Consider the following 21,600-nt stretch of genomic DNA (forward strand, 5'->3'; position numbering starts at 1 on the left):
TATTAAAAAAATAAAATATCTATTCTGATGATGTTATTTATCCAATTTAAATTTTCAATAACTCCTTACTGACCTCAAGATCAAGTCCAAACTCTTTAGCAAGTCACATAAGGCCCCCCCTCCCTCCCACCTCGTACCTTTAGAGTCCCAGATGTGGGTACAGATAACTTCCCCCTACGTTCTAGTTATAAAAATCTCCTGGCAGCTTCTGAACAGGTGAAACACATTCATTCCATGTAATATCTGTCTCCATGCCTTTGTTTATGTTTCCTGCACCTCATTTTCTCTACCTCATTTACTAGGCAAGGACCTATTTATTTATTTATTTATTAAAATATATTTTATTGATTTTTTTACAGAGAAGAAGGGAGAGAGATAGAGAGTTAGAAACATCGATGAGAGAGAAACATCGATCAGCTGCCTCCTGCACATCTCCTACTGGGGATGTGCCCGCAACCCAGGTACATGCCCTTGACCGGAATCGAACCTGGGACCTTTCAGTCCGCAGGCCGATGCTCTATCCACTGACCCAAACCGGTTTCGGCCGGACCTATTTATTTTTAAAGATTAACTCAAACATTTCTACCTCTAGCCTTTCCTCCCTCCCTTTCCCAACCAAGTAGAAAGAAATCATTCTCTCCTCTTTTGTTTCTAGTTGTCATACTTTTATCCTAGCATATTATTTTACTGTAGTTATTCATCTACATGTTTCCCTTTCCCAACATAATAAGAGTGTCTTGACGGTAGGACCATATCTTATTAAGTACTGAGTATAACCTTAATAAGTATTGTTGAATAAATAATATAAAACAGCAACCATAAAAGTTGTGAGCAGTCATCTGATTTATAAAAAGATGTAACAAAATTTTAAATGATACAAAATATCATTTTCAAAACAACATCAAAATCATTTTCAAAACACCACCAAAAAGTGAGTGTATTTAACTGTTCTCAGCTCATAACAGCAAATGTGTGAGTGGCGCAATAATGCATGTTGTAGCATGTTTAATAAACCTGCAAAGGAGAAATTTGGTTGAAGGAAAGCAGAGAAACTTTGTCTTTTAAGTATTAGAATCGAGGGGCTCCATAATCATCTGGCATCCGCTCAATGTTGTACCTAATCAGGAAAAAAAATTAACACTGGTAAGAAAGGTGGGTCCAGGAGCCACCTAAAAACCCATTCTTTACTGACGGCGATGCTCTTACCCCCTCACTGTGAATCCTTTTTGTCAGTCAGAACATTTTAAAGGGATATCACAGTGAGTGATCTGAAGCAAAATGCTGACTATAATGTATTTTCTTTATTCTTCAAAGTCAGAAAGTTACCAACGGAGGGAGCTGAGCACTGAGTCCAGGTAAGTGCAACTCCCTCGCCCATATTATTCCCTCTGTATTGTGCTCTCCCCAGGCTGAGAGGCTGGGCAGTAACAGTCTGAGGACTGGCATGGGAACATCCAAGAAGGATAAAGAGCAGCTTTAAATTTTTTTTTTTTTTAAATAAGCAGATTCCCAGAGGGGTGCTAATCACATGCACTAGGCTTTTAAAATAAAAATTTCTGGCCAAAAAGATTAGTTTGAATTAAATTACTGCTTTGCATTTAAAGCAACATGTCACTCTATTTCTTCTGTTAATCATATGGTAACAATGTGAATGTCTGCTTCTTTCCTAAATCCTACCTTATCTTTTGCCCTTGTTCTTGTTATTTTGTCTCACGTTTTCAAATACAATTATGTAATATTTGATACAACAATCTCTTTTAAATTCTTCTATAATCTGACCTCATTTTTAATTGATATCAACTATATACTTTTAATCACTTCCCCAAGAGGAAGTTCTCACCTATGGTTAGAAATGTACATGATGGGAACTCCAGGGATCTTCCTGATTCTTCGTTTAAGGTCCCGGTCAACTGTGGCCACAATATAACACTTGTGCTATAAGAGACACACATAAAGTTTATTGAGTCTACTTAGTGATACTATAATGGCACAATCACTGTCGATTCTGAAGAATTAATTCATTTTCACAGTACATAGCAAAGGTTATAACAATTTGTAGAGTAGATACTATGATTGAGGAGCTCATGTTTATAAAACATATTAATAAGTTGTCCGGGGCTGAATGTAGCTCTGAGAATCTTGAGGGGGAGAAGACAGAAAAGCTAAGAGTTGTAATCCATTTTTTGTCTCATATGTGGAAATGACTTTTTACATCTAGGGTAGAAAATTCCTTGATTTTGGGAAAATGCCCCAAGGGACTCTATGCAAAGGCAGAGTAAGTGCCTTAGATTGGAGGGCACAGCTTCTGCCTTTCTCAGGATTGTAAGGCCTACCCTGAGGCCTTCTAGTGGTGGAGGTAGGCTGCCCTCTTGGTCCTGAAGCCAGACTAGGATCTCCAGGACAAGTCTTAGCCTAGCAACTCTGAAAGGAATATGTAGCTGCCATCTGCGAGGTAATTTATGTTGTACTTTACTTCTCTCATACCCAAACCTCCCATTGAGTTTTATAACAAGTTGTAGCCTGATGTCAGCTGTGCTGTGGGAAATTAAGGGAAATGCTGGACACGCCCATGAATGGAGTTGCTAAAGGGCTGACAATGTGGTCATTCAATGAAGATAATTACCCACAGGCTCTTATAAGGGTAAACAGTAGCAGAAGTTCTTGTGGTGGCTGCCAAGAAATAAAAAACCAACTGATTCCAGGGTCTTTGTGAGATGGCACCCTGGGAGACTTAGATGCAACTGAGAAATGCTTCTGGGGTGGGCACGGTAGAGAGGAACAAAATTCCTTTGTGGGGAGTAAGTGGAATGGAACCTTATTTTAGATTCAGAGAGGTGAAATCTGGTATAAATTGACCCTTGAAAAACATGGGTTTCAACTGCTTGGGTCCACTTATATGTGAATTTTTTCAATAAATACCTGTATTGTTTTTGTTCTGTAGTTGGGAGTCTGCAGATGTGAAGGACGGACTGCATGCATTGATCCACATCATATCTCTCTCTCTCTCTCTCTCTCTCTAAAAGGCTAAGCCACCGTATGACCATCCGGTAGGTATGACACACACTAACCACCAGGGGGCAGACACTCAATGCAGGAGCTGCTGAGCTGCGGTGACCTGGTAGCGGCAGTTCTCAGGTGATGCACCCCGGAACCAGAGAGGAGGGAGCCCGATTCCAGGATGTGTCATCGGAGAACTGCCCTCTCTCAATCTGGGACCCCTCTGGGGATGTCAGAGAGCCCCAGTTTCGGCCAATCCCTGCAGGCCAGGCTGAGGGACCCCACCTGCCAGAGGGATCCCGCTCACTGCGCAGAAGCCCTTCAAGCCATGGTGCTGCCCCAGGTGCGGCCGGTTGGGGAGGGACCACGAGAGGTTGGCTCCAGGGCATGTCTTGCCCAGTCCCGCCCCGCAGGCCACCTTCTAATTAATTTCCTTTCAATGTGCATGAATCCGTGCATTGGGGCAGTAGTTTTATATAAGAGACTTGAGCATTTATAGATTTTAGTACCTGCAGGGGGTCCTGGAACCCAATCCCCCATGGATACCAAGAGACAACTTAAGTTTTTGGGAGTCAAAAGTTAGACAATAACACAGATTTTCAACTGCGCAAGGGGTCAGAGCCCTAACCCTGGCGTTGTTCAAGGGTCAACTGTATTATCTACACTCACTCACTTGAATCATTTTATAGAAAAGATTTATGGAATAAAGAATCAGTAAGTGTCCCAAATCACACACCCAATAAATGCAGGTGCTAATATCTGAAACCCATGATCTTTCCATTATGCTATCCTATACATTTCTAATCCACTTCCCTCAAGTAAATGAGGGCACCTACGATTACTATGAAGGGATTCTCTCTCTCTCTCTCTCTCTCTCTCATATATATATATATACTAGAGGCCCGGTGCACAAAAATTTGTGCACTGGGGGGGGGGAGGGGGGGCCCCTCAGCCCGGCCTGTGCCCTCTCGCAGTCTGGGACCCCTCGGGAGATAATGACCTGCTGGCTTAGGCCTGCTCCCGGGTGGCAGAGGGCAGGCCCAATCCCTAGGTGCAGCCCCTGGTTGGGCTCAGAGCAGGGCCGATTGGGGAGTTGGGGCGCCGCCCCGTCATGCACAGAGCATGGCAGATTGGGAGGTTGTAATGCCACCCTCAGTCACACTCAGGGTAGGGCCAATTGGGGGGTTGGGGCACCGGCCCTTGTCACACTTAAGGCAGGGTCGATGGGGAGGTTGCGGCGCCACCCCGTCACGCACAGAGCAGGGCCAATCAGGGGGTTGGGGTGCTGCCCCTGTCACACACAGAGCAGGGCCCATCAGGGGGTTGGGGCACCGCCCTCTATCACCCACAGAGCAGGGCCGATCAGGGGGTTGGGGCGCCGCCACTCTCACACTCAGGGCAGGGCCGATGGGGAGGTTATGGCTCTACCCCATCACACACAGAGCAGGGCCCGTGGGGAGGGGGGTTGGGGAACTCCCCCCTATCAGGCACAGAGCAGGGCTGCTCAGGGGGTTGGGGCCCCGCCCCCTGTCACACACAGAGCCGCAGGGCGATCAGGGGGTTTGGGCGCTGTCCCGTCACGGTGCCGGGAGGCATATTACCCTTTTACTATATAGGGTAGAGACCTGGTGCATGGGTGGGGCTGGCTGGTTTGCCCTGAAGGGTGTCCTGGATCAGGGTGGGGGTCCCCACTGGGGTGCCTGGCCAGTCTGGGTGAGGGGCTGAGGGCTGTTTTCAGGCTGGGAGTGACTGAAGTTCCCAACCGCTCCTTTTTTTCTTTCTTTTTTTATTCTGGGCCAGCTTTACCTTGAGGCTTGGCTCCAGCTCTTAGGCCTCCGCGGCTGAAAGTAGGTTTCTGGCCTTTGCTTACAATGTTGCGAATCTGCTGGCTGAAGTCCGGCGGTATTTGTTACAATGTTTCTTAAACTGCCCGCTCAGAGGCCTGTAGCCACAGGCGGGGAACGTTGGTTTCTTCCAACGATCCTCCGTCACTGAGGCAAGCAAGCCTCATGTTAGTTTCAAGCTGCCTGGCTGCCGGCCACCATCTTGGCTGACAGTTAATTTGCATATCTCGCTGATTAGCCAATGAAAAGGGTAGCGGTCGTACGCCAATTACCATGTTTCTCTTTTATTAGTGTAGACGTGTATATGTATATGTATATGTATATGTATATGTATATGTATATGTATATGTATATGTATATGTATTACATTACCATTTAAATTCCTAGCTACTTTTCTGACCATGAACATTCAGGAGACAATAGTTTGCCTTCTCTTTTTTTCATTAAGCACACAAAGTAAGCATTTAAAAACTGACGATACCTGAGTTACTCTCTGTACTAAGCAGTCATCTGCATAGGTTCCTTTGTGTGTGCATGGTAATCGTTCAAATCTTGGATCCTTGGCGATCCTAAAAGGTTATAAAAGCGGATTAAGGAAAACATTCTGGCAACTGGTAACTTTCTGAGTCTCACTCAGTGTAAAAAGAGTAACATGACCTATATATAGATCTTAAGGCACCCCTCCCCTCATGAAGCTTACCTTTTTTTTAAAAAAATATTTTTATTGATTTCAGAGAGGAAGCGAGAGGGAGAAAGGGAGAAACATTAATGCTGAGAGAGGATCACTGATTAGCTGCCTCCTGCACGCCGCCTACTTGGGATCGAGCCCGCAACCCAGGCATGTGCCCTTGACCGGAATCGAACCTGGGACCCTTCAGTCTGAAGGCTGATGCTCTATCCACTGAGCCAAACCAGCTAGGGGTGAAGCTTACTTTTTAATTGGAAAGACAACTTATAGAAAAAAGGAAATTTCCTGACTGACAGCTGGTGTGTCTTAGGTCATATATGGTAATCTTCATAAAACTCTGAATTATTGTATTTCCTTTTGCAGATGAGGTAGCAGATTGAGATGAATTAATTTGTTTAAAGTAAGCAAGCTGGGAAAGCCAGGATTCAAAACCAAATCAATTTTAACCCAACCAATTCACTTTTAGGAAATTGTCTTACACATTGTACAAGAATGTAGGTACAAGGACAGCCACCGCAGCATAGTTTATAAACATAATTTAAAACTGGAGATAAAAAAACAAAAACAAAAACAAAACCTGGAGATAATCACCCGGCCGGTGGGGCTCAGTGGTTGAGCATTGACCCATGAATCCGGAGGTCATGGATGATTCCCGGTCAGGGCACATGCCTGGGTTTTGGTCTCGATCCTCATTAGGGGGAGTGCAGGAGGCAGCCAATCAATGATTCTCTCTCATTATTGATGTTTCTAATTCTCTCTCCCTCTCCCTTCCTCTGAAATCAATAAAAGCGTATTTTTTTTAAAAAACCTTGAGATAATCTGAATATCCATCAAGTTAAATACATTTTGGTACCCCTATCTTATTTTTTTTTAAAATGAGGTAGAGTTGTATGTATCAACGTAGAAGGACCTATAATAACCTGTTTAATAAACAAAACAGGCCATTGAACTATCATTCTATTAAGAAAAGACAAATCGCTTTTCTCTAGATTTGCATTTGCCTGGAAAATACATATTGACTATATACCAATCCTTCTCAGTTGTCAATTCCAGGGGAGGAGAATGGACAAAGTGTGAATATGGAGGGGGAATTTTACTTTTTATTGTACATGGTGTGGCAAAAGGTTTACAGTTATTCATATGGAAAATAATATAATAAATAATAATATAAGAATAAACTATTTTGTGTACTCACAACTGTAAACCTATTTTTGTCCCACCCCATATGTATTTGTTTATATTGTTTGCTATTAGAAAATCAACCACGTATTATTTTTATACAAATGTGAAATAGAAAAACCCAGGTCTGTGATCCCCAGAGCCGTACTCTTTCTATTACACAATGATGATAAATAAAAATACACGGCAGCACACAGGTATGAAGTGCAACAAAAATACTCCACATTGCAGAGTTCAGAGCTAAGTCAATGTGGGTTGGGTATATTTAAGAAAAAATTACATGGAGATAAAAACAAAATGAAGATGAAAGAACGTTCCCAGCAAAGTTAAGGCAGGCACATTCCAAACAGGGAGCCAACACATCTGTAAAATGGCTTGGGTGTGTTCAGGGAAGAGTGAGAAGAGTGTTCGTGTAGAGGAAAGTGAGATAGGACTGGAAAGGCAAGTTGAGGACAAACTGGGACGAGTCTCCAATGCCAGGCTGAGGAGTGTGAGCTCCAGGACACAAGTGATGGGGAGTCATGAAAGTTTTCTCCAGGACAGAGTAACACAAGCAAACCTTTGTCTTAGGAAGACTAAGTGGGCTCTGGAGAAGAGGACACACTAGAAGAAAGGAAGACTGGCTGCTGAGAAACGAGGTAGGCAACAGTCTAGGTCTTTGCTCTTATTTGTTATCCCTTTACTGCTGAAGTCACCGATCTCCTCCTTCCCACTGTTCTTTCCCAGAAATATACCAATATGCTCTAGGACCTTATCCATCTTAAAAAAGAAAAAATAAAAACCTTCTTTTTACTAATCCCAGCCCCTCTAATTAACAACCCATTTCTCTGCTTCTCTTCACAGCCAAACTTGGTGCCTCCATTTGTGCTTCAGTGTTCTCTCCTCCCATTGTTTTTTTTAAATTACTTTTTAAATAATTGCCTCTTCTCATTTTTATTTGAAATATTTCAAGTATATAAAAAAGTATAAAGAATGCTGAACTGTATCCACCATCTCGTTAAAGAAATGAAACATTACAAATAAAAATGAGTAAAGCCCTCTCTCCAATCCCAACAGATCTTTTTACCTCCTGACAAGTAACTATTATCTTAAACTTGGTATTTATCAGTCTCACGTAAGTTTTACTCTATATGTAAAATTACATATGTATGTACCTGTAAACAATGTAGCTTGCATGTTTTAAAAAAATTTTTATTGACTGATTTGAGAGAGAGAGAGAGAGAGAGAGAGAGAGAAAGAAAGTGAGATAGAAAAGAGATAGATAGATAGATAGAATCAAATTCTTGTTCCACTTATTTATGCATTCATTGGTTGATTTTTGTATGTGCCGTGATCAGGGATTGAACTTACATCCTTGGTGTTTGAGACAACACTAACCAACTGAGCTCCCCGGCCAGGGCCTAGTTTTCATGTTTTTAAACATCAGATAAACAATATGTTCCACATATGTGCTTGCTTTTTTTTTTTTTACATTGTTTTGAGAGACTTATCCATATTAACATGCAACTCTACATTCATTTTCACTACTGTGTAGTATTTTATTCATGAGCATTCCACAATTTATTCATTATCTTAATGGATCTTTTAGCTGCTTATACTATGCATATAAGAAAAATTCCAATACTTGTCTCCAATACATGCAAATGAGCTTCTCAAAGGCAGCCACCCCCCCGCTTTTTTTTTAACCAGACTCACAGTATGAAATACATTTTACCTAGCACTCAGTATAAAAGTGAAAAAAAAGTTCTGTGATATAATAATCTGTGCTACATGCAATGCATGCTGGTATTTTATAGTTTATTCTATACTTCATTTAAAAAAGTACTAGTAGTTAAACAGACTTTACAACCTATAGATTTGTGATTTCCCAGGTTGAAAGACACAGTATTGTAAGAATATGGACAACCTCGATTTTGTCAGATATTACCAAATTGCTCTCCAAAGTGACTGTCCAATTTATATCCATAGCAATTGAGTATGAGAATTCCCATTGCTCCACATTCTCGATTATTCTTCACATTGTCAAGCATACTTTAATTCTTGCCAATCTGGGTATGAAATGATATTTCATTGTGAATTTAAGGATTTTGTCTTTATCTTATAGATTTGTAGTTTTTTATATGTTCTAAAAATAAGCCCTTTGTTGATTATATGTGTTACTAATATTTGTGGCTTTTCTTTTCACTTTATTGTGTCTTTTGTTATAGAGAAGTAATTGATTTCAATATAGTCAAATTGATTAGTTTTCCATTGTGGTTTGGACTTAAGAAATCCTTGCCCACTCCAAAATCATTAAGATATTCTCTATATTTTCTGTAAAAGTTTAGACACTTAATCTACCTGGAATTGATTTTTGTGTAAGAAGTGAGATAATGATCCAGATGTAGAAAAAGCATTCAACAAAATCCAACACCTATTTTCGATAAAAACTCTCTGCAAAGTGAGAATAGAGGGGGCATATCTCAACATGATAAAGGCCATATATGACAAGCTGACAGCCAACATTATACTCAATGGGCAAAAATTAAAAGCATTTCCTCTAAGAACAGGAATAAGACAGGGATGTGCGCTTTCAACACTCATTCAACATAGTACTGGAAGTGCGAGCCATAGCGATCAGACAAGAAGTAAAAGGCATTCAAATTGGAAAGGAGGAAGTAAAACTCTCATTATTTGCAGATGACATGATATTGTACACAAAATACCCTAAAGACTCCATCAAAAAACTACTAGATTTAATGAATGAATTTGGCAATGTAGCAGGATACAAAATCAATACCCAAAAATCAATGGCTTTTTTATATACTGATAATAAATTCTCAGAAAGAGAAATTAAACAAACAATCCCATTTACCATTGCAACAAAAAAATTAAGATACTTAGGGATAAATGTAACCAAGGTGGCAAAAGACCTGTACTCAGAAAACTATAGGATGCTGAAAAGAGAGAAGATATAAACAAGTGGAAGAATATACCATGTTCATGGATTGGTAGAATCAACATCATTAAAATGTCCATAGTACCCAAGGCAATCTACAGATTCAATGCAATTCCTATTAAAATACCAAAGGCATATTTCACAGAGCTAGAACAAACTCTCCACAAATTTACAGGAATCAAAAAAGACCCTGAATAGCTGCAGAAATTTTGAGAAAGAAAAACAAAGTTGGAGAAATTACAATACCAGATTCCAAGTTATACTACAAAGCTACTGTAATCAAAACAGCTAGGTACTGGCACAAGAACAGGCATAAAGATCAATGGAACAGATCAGATAACCCGGAAATCGACCCAAGCCATTATGCTCAATTAATATTTGACAAAGGAGGCAAGAGCATACAATGGAGCCAAGGGAGTCTTTTCAATAAACAGTGTTAGGAAAATTGGAAAGATATATGCAAAAAAAAATGAAATTAGATCACCAACTTACACCATACAGAAGAGTAAATTCAAAATGCATAAAAGACTTAAATGTAAGTTGTGAAACCATAAAAATCCTAGAAGAAACCATAGGCAGCAAAATCTCAGACATCTCTCGTAGCAATGTGTTTACACATACATCTCCTAAGGCAAAGGAAACTAAGGAGAAAATAAACAAATGGACTACTAAGGAGAAAATAAACAAATGGACTACATCAAAATAAAAAGCTTCTGCACAGCAAAAGAAGCCATCAACAAAATGAAGGGAGCCCACTGTATGGGAGAACATATTTGGCAATGATACATTTGATAAAGGGTTAATATCCAAAATATATAAGAACTCATACAACTTAACAAAAGGAGACAAACAACCCAATTAAAAAATAGACAAAGGACCTAAATAGACACTTTTCAAAAGAGGACATACGGATGGCCAAGAGACATATGAAAAAATGCTCACAGTCACCGATCATCAGAGATGCAAATTAAAATAGCAATGAGGTATTACCTCACACCTATCAGAATGGCTACCATCAACAAATCAACAAATGACAAGTGCTGATGAGGATGCGGAGAAAAGGGAACCCTAGTACACTGCTGGTGGGAATGCAGACTGGTGCAACCATTATAGAAAATAATATGGAATTTCATTAAAAAATTAAATATGGAACTGCCATTTGACCCAGTGATCCCACTTCTAGGAATATATCCTAAGAAACCCGAAGCACAATGCAGAAAGAATGTACGCACCCCTATGTTCATAGCAGCACAATTTTCAATAGCTAAGATCTGGACACAGCCCAAGGGCCCATCAGTAGATGAATGTATAAAAAAAGCTGTGGTACAGCCCTAACCAATTTGGCTTGGTGGATAGAGCATTGGCCTGAGGACTGAAGGGTTCCGGGTTCGATTCCGGTCAAGGGCATGTACCTTGGTTGCGGGCACATCCCCAGTGGGAGGTGTGCAGGAGGCAGCTGATCGATGTTTCCCTCTCATCGATGTTTCAAACTCTCTATCCCTCTCCCTTCCTCTCTGTAAAAATCAATAAAATATATTTTTTAAAAAAGCTGTGGTACATTTATACCATGGAATACTATGCAGCAATAAAAAAGAAGAATCTCTTACCCTTTGAGACAGCATGGAGGGACCTAGAGAATATCATGCTAAGTGAAATAGGTCAGTCAGAAAAAGACAAGTATCACATGATCGCACTCATATGTGGAGTCTAAGTAACAAAATAAACAGATGAATGGAGTGGATCCAGAGACATGGAAGCATGAAACAGAGCAGGGAATCTCAGAGGAAGGTGGGGGAGGGTGGGTGAGTGGGAGGTAATCAACCAAAGACCTTGTATGCATATATGCATAACCCATGGACACAGACAATAGGGTGCCGAAAGCCTGGGGCAGGAGAGTGGGGGGGGGGGCAGGAGGGAGGGGGCCAATGGGGGAAAACAGGGGACATATGTAATACTTTTAACTTTATAAAGAATTATATATTAAAAAAATCATACTCATTAGTATAATCACTGGTCTCAACAGAAAAGTCTTTAGTATTGGGAATGTGATAAGCTCATGATTTTCCAAAATTCTAATTTTCACTTGTAAGCTCGAGTTTTATCACTGGTAACTAATACAGTAAGTTGTTTTCCTTAGTGACAGGTTTATTGCATTTTTGAGAAGATATCTGCTAGATAGCAAAGCGTAAAATATCAGTCTGTCAGTTCTTCACATAAAATTACATTCCAGCCCAGGCTGGTGTGACTAAGTAGTTAAGAGCATCAGCATGTGCACCAAGACTCGTGGGTTCAACTCCTGGTCAAGGGCACGTACCTAGGTTGCTGGTTCGCTTGTGTGGGAGGCAACTAGTTGATGTGTCTCTCTCACATCAGTGTTTCTCTCTCTCTCTCTCTCTCTCTCTCTCTCTCTCTCTCTCTCTCCCTCCCTCCCTTCCTCCCTCCCTCCCCTACTCCGTCTTTCCCTCCCTCCCTTTTACTCTCTTTGTAGAGCAATAGAAATAATATCCTCAGGTGAGGATTAACAACAACAACAACAAAATTATATTCCATGAAAAAGCAGCTGGTTCAGCCCACAACTCAAACAAGCACACAGATGCTTTTCAATGAGCAACCTTCCTCTTTTGGCATCAGCAGAAGTGCTTTGTGTGCACTTCACATTATCACAAGGAACACTGATATGTACTCTAGAGAGGAGAGTTAGTAAAGTTAACAAAATCTATTGTTTCATTAAGAACATTCTTAAATGACTCTGGCTATTTAAAAATTTATTCTTTGTGGGTTTTTTTTAAGAGGAAAGGAGAGGGAGAGAGAGAAACATTGATGTGAAAGTGCAACATTGATCAGCTGCTTCCTGCACGCCCTCTACCTGGGATTCAGCCAGAAACCTGGGCATGTACCCTGACCAGGAATCAAATCAGCAACCTTTCAGTTTACAGGTATGGGTTGAAGCCCAACCAATTGAACCACACCAGCCAGGGCTTTTTAAAAAATTGCCAGTGGGTTAAAAACAAACAAAAAATACAAATAGCATTATTTGGTCCATTGCTTTGATTTGTACTAAGGCACCAAACCAGCATTTCCACCATCAGTATAATGGCAATGTTTTCATATTATTATGAAAATGGTTTTGCAAACTCCCTGCAAAGGTCTCTGAGACTCCTAGGGGTCCATGACCATACTTTGGGAACTGCTACTCTAAATTCAAGGGTACTTTCTAGAGTAAACTCAAAACTTAGAATGTGAATTCTCTAACTGTGAGATTCCAAAGGAGCTGTCTAGATAAACTAATAGGAAGACACTTTCTAATTGAAAATAGAATTAAAAGGAGGCCCACAAAACCAATATGACTAAGTAACTCAGTTCACGATAACTAAGACATAGAAACAACCTAAGCATCTGATGGTTGGATAAAGATACTGTGCACACAAATACAGTGGAATACTAGTCATAAAGAAGGTGAAATATTGCCATTTGTGACATGAATGGACCTTGAGAGTATCATGTTAAGCAAAATAAGACAGCAAAGGACAAGAACCACATGATTTCACTCATATGTGGGATATAAAACAAAAAAGCAACCAATGAATAAACAAAAGTCACAAATAACAGTATGGTGGTTAACAGAGGAGAAGGGGGTAGGAGGAATATGGTGAAGAGAGTAAAAGGGGTCAAACATATGGCAACAAAAGGAGACTAGACTTTGGGTGATGAGCACATAATGGGATATACAGAAGTTGTATTATAAAATTGTACATCTGAAACTTATATAATGTTATTAACTAATGTTTCCCAATAAATGTAAATTTTTAAAAAGGCTTCAGCTTAAAATGTCTCTAGCCTTCAAATGTCTGTGTTCTTGACCATAGTTAACTAATTTTATATTTTTATTTAATCTACTCAGCTAAGAAATCTTTGGACAGCAAACAGATGAAGAAAGGTCAAAAGAATATTCAGTATACCAACCTAGAACAAATCTAGACCAACCAGCTTCTTCCTACCTTAGAGCCACTCGATACTTCTGCCCCAATTTCTCAATTTCAGCCATTACACAGTCAGTTATACAAGGGATACCTGCCAGAAAAAAACCCCCACATATTAATAAAAGAACTTGTGAATAAACTGATTTTACTCTCTCTGAATTATATCCTGCCAAGAATCTTAGGAAGACCCATGAGCTTGGCTGATGTGGCTCAGTGGTTGAGCATTGACCTACGAACCAGGAGGTCACGGTTCAGTTCCCAGTCAGGGCACATGCACAGGTTGTGGGTTCGATTCCTGGTCAGGGCTCATACAAGAATCAACCAATGAAAACATAAATAAGTGGAACAACATATCTTTCTCTCTCGCTCCCCCTCTCTAAAATACTTCACTTTAACACAGACATATTCACTACAGCCTTGTTTATAACAGGGTAAAAACTAGAATTACTGACAGAAAAACATTCATGATATATTTTTTCAATATAAAAAGCAAGAAGAAATGGATAAATGTGATCTATCCATACAATAGACTATTACTTGGTAATACAAAGAAATGATGTACATGCTTTAACATAGGTGACTTTTGAAAATGTTGTGCTCAATAAAAGAGGACCAAATATTTTATGATCCCATTTTAATGAAATGTCCAGAATAGCCAAATCTACAGAGACAGAAAGCAAACTGTGGTTGCCTAGGAATGGTGGGAAAGGGAAGAGTTTAGGGATGTTGGCTAAGGATCCACAGTTTTGTGGGTTTTTTTAATAAATAAAAATGTGGGTTTTAAAAAATTGATTTTCAGAGAGATAGGAAGAGAGAGGGAGAAACTTTGACATGAGAGCAAAACACTGATTGGTCACGTACCACATGCCCTCTACTGGGATAGAGCTCAAAACCTGGGCCGGTTCCCTGACAGGGAACTGATCCCAAACCAGCAACCCTTTGGTGGTGCATGGGACAGCGCCAACTGACTGAGCCACACTGGCCAGGGCGGTAGTGAAAAATTTTAAATATTGACTATGAATACACTAAAATCTATTGAATTATATACTTTAAACTAGAGGCCCAATGCACAAAATTCGTGCAAGGGGCTTGGCCCCCGTCCGCCGCGGTGGCTGGGGGGCCCCTGCCTCGGCCCCTGCCGCTGCGGCTTTGTCTGGAAGGATGTCCGGTCTAATTGGCATATTATGCTTTTATTATTATACATGGGCATATCACATAGTATATGACATATCTCAAAGCAGCTAAAAAAAAGCACAAACATACATAGTAAGTAATGCATGATCCATTTTCATTAAAAGAAAAACAACCTTCACCCTACAGAGATTGCATATGAATTTTTAAAACCGACCCTCTCTGAGGTAAGGCATTACAGGGAACTTCCATTTTTTTTATGCTGTGTATTTTTTCAAGTACATTAATACTTTTGAAAGCAAAGTACAGAAATGTTAAAATCACTATAAAGAAATGGAAAGTAATAGGAAAGAGGGCTGATGGGCATAAAAGAAAGCTGATGGGAAGCTAACTATTCTTTCTTTTTGGAGTATCAGATGGAAATGAAATATCCCAGGAGCTATGAGAAGGTCAAAGGGACATCTTCAAGGCAAGAAGAAGATAAAGGCCTTCCTTTAGGTATAAAGGCAAGTGAAGAAAAATTAGTAAGCGGAGTTTAAAACAGTTAATCTCCTAGGTAAGTGAGTTTGCACTGACTTAAATGTTTCTTCAGCCTTTAGTTTGAGGTATTATGTTACACAAAAGACTGCAAAAAGGGGTATTCTCCTTAATAAGCTTGTTTTTAGAAAAGGCATTATAGCTGTCCTCTAAAGCATACATATCTAGAGAAAGCCTAAACAGGGCTAAAGCTCTCTTAAACAATCATCATGTAGATAATAATGGTGGAGCTACAGCATTAAGGAAACAGTTCACCTCCAAGGGCCAGGCTTGTACCCTTGACCCATCTCATTTACAAACAGGTCACAGCATTCCTGAGAAGCTGGGGAAGCAGCTAAGACAACTATAAGAAACGCCATGGAAATACAAGAAGTCTACCAAGTTTAGTGTCTTTCCTCATAAAGGGCTTTCCTAGTTCACTCTTACAGCCATGTTAGTGCCCCGACTTGAGACTAATCTTTATTATTTCTAAAAGATTTTTTAAAAAATTTTAAAGTATTACATATACATAGCTTTAAAAAGAAATAGAGAAAGGCCTATATGAACAAGTAACGGTCCCCTGAAACTTCCCTACCCCATCAATTCTGATCCTTAAAAAGATAATTATTTTACTCTATTAGCTATTTTCCTCACTTGGTAGTTACCTTTGTATATTAACATAACAAACTTATGTAGTCACTTAAAAAATTTATATATTTTTATTGATTTTAAAAAATATTTTTATTGACTTCAGAGAGGGAGAAAGAGAGAGAGATAGAAGCATCAATGATGAGACAGAATCATTGGTCGGATACCTCCTGCATGCCTCACACTGGAAATGGAGCCTGCAAACAGGGCATGTGCCCTGACCAGGAATCGAACCGTGACCTCCTAATTCATAGGTCGATGCTCAACTACTGAGCCATTGAGGTCAGGCACACTTTTTAAAAAATATATATATTTTTTATTTATTTCAGAGAGGAAGGGGGAGGGAGAGATAGAAACATCATTGATGAGAGAGAATCATCGATCAGCACCTCCTACACGCCCCACACTGGGGACTGAGCCCACAACCAGGGCATGTGCCCTTGACTAGAATCAAACCTGGGACCCTTCAGTCTGCAGGCTGGTGCTCTATCCACTGAGCCAAACCAGCTAGAGCCACACTTTTTACATTTATTCATTTTAGACATTTAAAAGAATTTAGTTTTTATCTATCATATCCTTATAGCACCTTGCTAGTCTTAATACATCAATAAACGTTTACATTACTATCATTCTATATTATTCATTATAGTATCTTTTAAATATTGAAGAAGGAGGTGCAAATTTTTCCTTTGATTCCAATAATTCATTCATTATGGAAAAGCGTAAGTATACTTTTCACTTGTACCTTTAACCAGATGACTGGAAAATATTATGAATATAAACTCACCACAAAATGCAACAGATCTCACTATTAGGAAGTTATTCCCTTTTACATGGCCTCAATTTTCTTTTCCCTATTCACGGTAGTGAGGGAAGATCATTTGAAGGAAGGGACATCTAAATACTCAAGGGACATTTATTAATGGTAAACCGTATTCCTAGGTGTAAACTACCCTAGATCCTTTGTGGTACAAATAAACACCAAAGTAGGAAGCAGTGACCATCATCACTTCCAGTTCTGTGATTGTAAATGACAAAATGTCTTATTTCGCTTTTCTATACTGGAGTGGAATGAAAAATGCTTCCTCCTCAATGTAAAAGAATAAGAATATATATGCTGAGAAATACAATAAATTTTCATTTATCCCGAGTTTTACTTACTTAATTTTTTATTGATTTTAGAGAGAGCAAAGGAGGGAGGGAGGGAGGGAGGGAGAGAGGGAGGAAGGGAGGGAAAGAGAGAAAAGGAGGGAGAGATAGATAGATAGAGAGAGAGAGAGAGAGAGAGAGACTGATGTGAGAGAGAAACATCCACTGGCTACCCCCATATGCACCCTGACCAGGGATCAAACCCGAAACCTGGGTTTGTGCCCTGACCAGGAATCGAACCTGCCACCTTTTGGTGTACAGGATGATGCTTCAACCAACTGAGCCACACTGGCCAGGGCTACTCATTTATCCAGAATGTTAAAATCCAGAATTAGGAAACAGAAAATTCCCCTAGTATTTTCAAAGTTATTATCCATAATAAGTACCTAAGCACACTAAGTGTTTTCTGAATTGAGAAAATTTATTCCCAGTCAAGTTTGCATTAGACTTCAATTTATTAAAAATGGTCATTGCTATGGTGAGCACATTAAATGCCCAACAATTAAGTTAACTAGAACCCCATTCCCCTCTTTTCATGTCTTTGGATAAATAGGATTATTCTGTATAAATGTCACAGAAATGTAGAAGTATGATACTCACACTTGGCATAGAGACAATCCATCATTGACTGCACTAAGTCCAGTTTGGCCTTAATGGAAAAGTTGATAAAGTTGGTATCAACCAGGATGTGGTAAGGTGGGCCTAGCTGTGTGTTATATTGGAAGAATAAGCAGGAGGGGTGTTGGGGGCTGAAAGAGAAAGAAACAAAACACAAAGTAATATCTACATTGATACTTTGGTATGAACAAAAAGAGTCTCTACTTGGAACAGATTGCTCTACATTAAGCTCTTTTTTCTTTGTTCTTGGAGATAAATCCTGTGATGGTTTATCCATCACCATACTAGGGCAAAATGAGGAAAATAAGCAAAATGTGATGAGGTTTCATAAAATTAAATGTATTTATTTACAAGAAATAACCTTTATTCTAAAAATATGGCCTTACTATTTTTTTGATGATACATTCTCTCTTTTAAGAAATGCCAGTGTGTTAAACAATGACCATTATTTCTTTTGAAAGATTCTTGGCAAAGAAAACAAATAATGATATTAGATTTAATCCCCAGGATGTTAAAGAAAATTTTACTGCTCCATGAAATAAAAAAACATTTGAACCATTGGAGTTGGTATATGCTCATCAATATCACTTTCATATGCATAGTTGTGCTAGACTTAGAAATGACTGAGCAAATCAGTTCGGGAAATCCTGGATTTCTAAGGGGTCTATGGTTTTAGAATGTTTTAAAGGAAAACGTGAAAATGTTGATTACTTACAGCAGGAAGGCCGGGGGGGGGGGGCATGAGAGGGGGGGTAAGAGATCAACCGAAGGACTTGTATGCATGCATATAAGCATAACCAATGGACATAAGACACTGGGGGGTAGGGGAGGCCAGGGGATTGTCAATGGCGGGGGGGAAAAAAAGGAGACATATGTAATACTCTTTGTAATACTTTAAGCAATAAAAAAAAAAAGAAAAGAAAATACTAAAAAAAAAGAAAAAAGAAAATGTTGATTACTCACACTTCTCTTTCTTTGAGTGCACTGGGATCTTTCTTTTCTTTCTTTTTAGGTTTTAATCTATCCTTTTCTTTACTAGGGACAAAAAAAAGTAAATTAAATGCAGGAAAGAAGAAACAATAGTAGTTATAATCTCATTCAAAATTTAAAGTTTCTTTTTGTCTTCAGAGAAAATCTTACTTTGTGACTTCTTTACATTAGTATAAGCATACATTTTTTAATAGATTTTTAAAAATTGATTTCAGAGAAGAAGGGAGAGGAAGAGAGAGATAGAAACATCAATGATGAGAGGGAATCATTGATCGGCTGCCTCCTGCACGTTGGATGGAGACTGCAGGTATGTGCCCTTGACCAGATTTGAACCTGGGACCCTTCAGTCTATAGGCCGACACTCTATCCACTGAGCCAAACTGGCTAGGGCTAAGCATACATTTTTTACATTAATATAAATATATATATTTTTGAACACAAATAACTGTGTGGGAAGTTTACATAATTCATTAGACATAATTAAATTTAACAATCTCTCGCCAAAAACCCATAACATTTTTTAATGGATAAATAAATGTTGGTTATACTATCATTTCTTCTTTAGTCAGAAGCTTTTTATCAAAGATCAAAATCCACTTTCTAGCAGTGGGCAAAAAGGCTGATGTTTGTCTTCAGATGCTTCAGCAGTAGGAACGGGGGAGGAATCCCCATGCACCTTTTATAGAGGGCTAAAATGTAACCATACAAATACAAAATTTAACCTTTAACTAGAAATAAAATATTACTAATGGGAAATTTCCTAAAAATTACATAATACACACACTGAAGGCAGAAAATACAATTTAATAACTCTGAAAGCTCTAACGGCCATTCATTTGTATTGAGACTCTCAAACACAATCCCAGTCCTTACTAACTCTGTCCATTCTTCACTGAAGCTGTGAAGCTTTTCACACCCTCCTTATAATAGGGAACATCATTCCACTTTCTTCTTCCACAGTCATCTGAATTCTTATGAAATTTACAAAGTGAAGACATCTAGGTGTTTCCCATTCTTTCTTTCAAAAATATTTGAGTGTCAGGTGCTGGAGACACAAGACAAAGGTCACCTCTGACCTCACCTTCCTTCAACAATTATAACATTTTTGTTTCCTATCGAATGCAGTAGTCTAATAACAAGAACATAAATATAATCCCACCCACTTCACAGAAATATTAGGAGGCTTAAATGTGATATGGTAGATAAAATATATAAAAATGGTGGCACAAAGTGAACGCTTAGATGTTTAATTCCAGCCCCATTCACCAGGGTACTCCTTCAGCAGCCAAGTGGCTGTTATACACTTGACTATCTCATGCTATATACATACATCCAAGACACAATGCTATTAAAAGTGAATGCAAAGTAACAACAAAAGTTTTAACTACTTATCCCCTCGTGACTTCTACATCTTTGGGCAGTCTATGAACCCCGTTGATTCCAGACACTCACAGCCTCTGATCTCTGAGACTAAGCATTCGCTTCATGGTCGCATACTTCCTTGTTTTCTTTTGCTTCCCCTTGAAACAGAAATTTTAGAGTTAAGAGTCGGAAAATACATCCCATGTTCTTGAGTTCCTTCTTTTGCCCATTCCCTTCCCTTCTTCCCTCAAAAAACCCAGTTCCTCTGATCCTCTCTGCCCCAACCCGGCCCACTCCCTACTCGCTGGAGCATTACAGGCCCCGCTTCGAGCAGTTTAAGAGCTAAGATTAGAATGAAAACAAGCAGGGGCATGAACACTGGCCCGGGGAATGACCCCCTCAATCTCCGCTCAAACGCGGTCAGACCACATCCCTTCTCATTCCTCCCCTCTCACCATGTTCACGCCGCACTCTTGTTTCTTCCGGAATCACCGCCGGCGCGACACTTTTACGTCACCCATAGACTGTTTCCGGCAGAGGCTAGCCCGGAAGCGGAAGCCGCTTTGGAAAACGGAAAAGCCCGGAGCCGGTTTCCAGCCCGGGTGGAGATCTGCACTTGGATCCCTTGTGGGGCGAGTTGAGGGCCGGTCTTCTGCCGGGGGCGGCGCCGCCCGTTGGGGCAGCGGAGCTGGGACGTCGTCGCGCTGCGCCCTCCAGCTCCGGTAACGTCTCTCTCCCCGCCGCTCCCGCGCGAGGCAGAGCCGGAGGACCCGCCTGCACCGGAGTTTCCGAGAGAGGACTGGGTGTGTGGGGTGGGGGCAGGGGGCACCGGGGGCGGAATTCTGGGTGGTCCGGTAGTTTTGGGAAACGCACTCTCCCCGTCCCGCGGCGCTGGGCGTCAGGTCTCCGTGGTGCCGCTCGGAAGCTCTGGTTCCTGCCCGGTTCTCCTGCCGGCGCGGTGCTTTCTGCAGCTGGTGGGCGAGAGCCCAAGAGTCTTCCCGAGTGGACACCTTTTGTTTCTCTCGGAGAAGGGAGGGATGAAGCAGCGGTTCGGGGTCCTTTAGAAAACGAGTTACCAAGCCAGGGAAATGGTGGGGAATAGTGGAGATTTCTTGTGAAGCCTGGGTGTATCATTCCTAGTGGGAAAGGGAGCGTTTTAGAGGACAAGAAGGGAAAGATAACTCATATTTTGAGTACCTGCTATGTACTCCGGTGGGTTGTGTAACCTTCTGGAGATCACGTACCCCTTGAAAGGTTATGGAAAGCCAGGGGCGATTCTTAAAATATGGGTACACGTACAGTATCTGTCCTACAATTTATGAGACACGTGGATTGCCAAGGCCAGCCGTGGATCCTCTAGGTGTCTGTGAGCTTACATCTATCTTGTATACTGTACCTGGCACTTTATATTCTTTGACCTCCACAATAACTTAAGTATCCTCATTTTACATATGAGGAAGCTGAGGTTCAGACTTTATTGGGGGGGGGGGGGGTATTTGAGTCTGTTTGAATCCAAAGCCTGTACTTTTTTTTATTGCAAAGCTATCCTAGTGTTTGAGA

The 21,600-nt window shown here is 40.3% G+C and overlaps 2 protein-coding genes across 11 annotated transcripts in view; one reads left to right on the top strand and one right to left on the bottom strand.

The window, feature by feature from the left end:
• Positions 1-825: 825 nt before the first annotated feature.
• On the bottom strand, positions 826-20,635 carry FCF1 (FCF1 rRNA-processing protein). Of its 3 annotated transcripts, XM_059690538.1 has the most exons (8): positions 20,496-20,635; positions 20,131-20,198; positions 18,652-18,723; positions 17,671-17,819; positions 13,645-13,717; positions 5,323-5,410; positions 1,841-1,935; positions 826-1,117 (listed from the first exon to the last, which is right to left on the bottom strand). In XM_059690538.1, the coding sequence occupies exons 1-8, from the start codon at positions 20,496-20,498 to the stop codon at positions 1,069-1,071; spliced, it is 597 nt and encodes a 198-aa protein (XP_059546521.1). In that variant the 5' UTR covers positions 20,499-20,635; the 3' UTR covers positions 826-1,068. The 3 variants fall into 3 exon arrangements, with proteins under 3 accessions (XP_059546521.1, XP_059546541.1, XP_059546531.1); XM_059690558.1 differs by lacking the exon at positions 1,841-1,935; XM_059690548.1 differs by lacking the exon at positions 20,496-20,635 and having other exon boundaries at positions 20,131-20,487.
• AREL1 (apoptosis resistant E3 ubiquitin protein ligase 1) overlaps positions 20,627-21,600 on the top strand; it is a 43,094-nt gene continuing 42,120 nt past the window's right edge. For 4 of the 8 annotated variants that reach the window (XM_059690450.1, XM_059690502.1, XM_059690523.1 and 1 more), the window contains exon 1: positions 20,627-20,762. The gene's annotated coding sequence lies outside the window, so the exon portion shown is untranslated. Of the gene's footprint in view, positions 20,853-21,600 lie in introns of all 8 variants that reach the window. The other 4 variants (XM_059690491.1, XM_059690461.1, XM_059690481.1 and 1 more) reach the window with 4 other exon arrangements.

Source organism: Myotis daubentonii, chromosome 1, assembly GCF_963259705.1.
Source record: "Myotis daubentonii chromosome 1, mMyoDau2.1, whole genome shotgun sequence".
Taxonomy (NCBI): domain Eukaryota; kingdom Metazoa; phylum Chordata; class Mammalia; order Chiroptera; family Vespertilionidae; genus Myotis; species Myotis daubentonii.

Bases quoted from the DNA above. Each gene is read 5' to 3' on its own strand.
- FCF1 (XM_059690538.1), bottom strand. The intron at 18,724-20,130 runs GTGAGTGTCTGG...TTTTGTCCCTAG, and splicing joins AGTCTCAGAGATCAGAGGCT to TAAAGAAAAGGATAGATTAA. The intron at 5,411-13,644 runs GTAGGAAGAAGC...ATAACCTTTTAG, and splicing joins AAGTATCGAGTGGCTCTAAG to GATCGCCAAGGATCCAAGAT.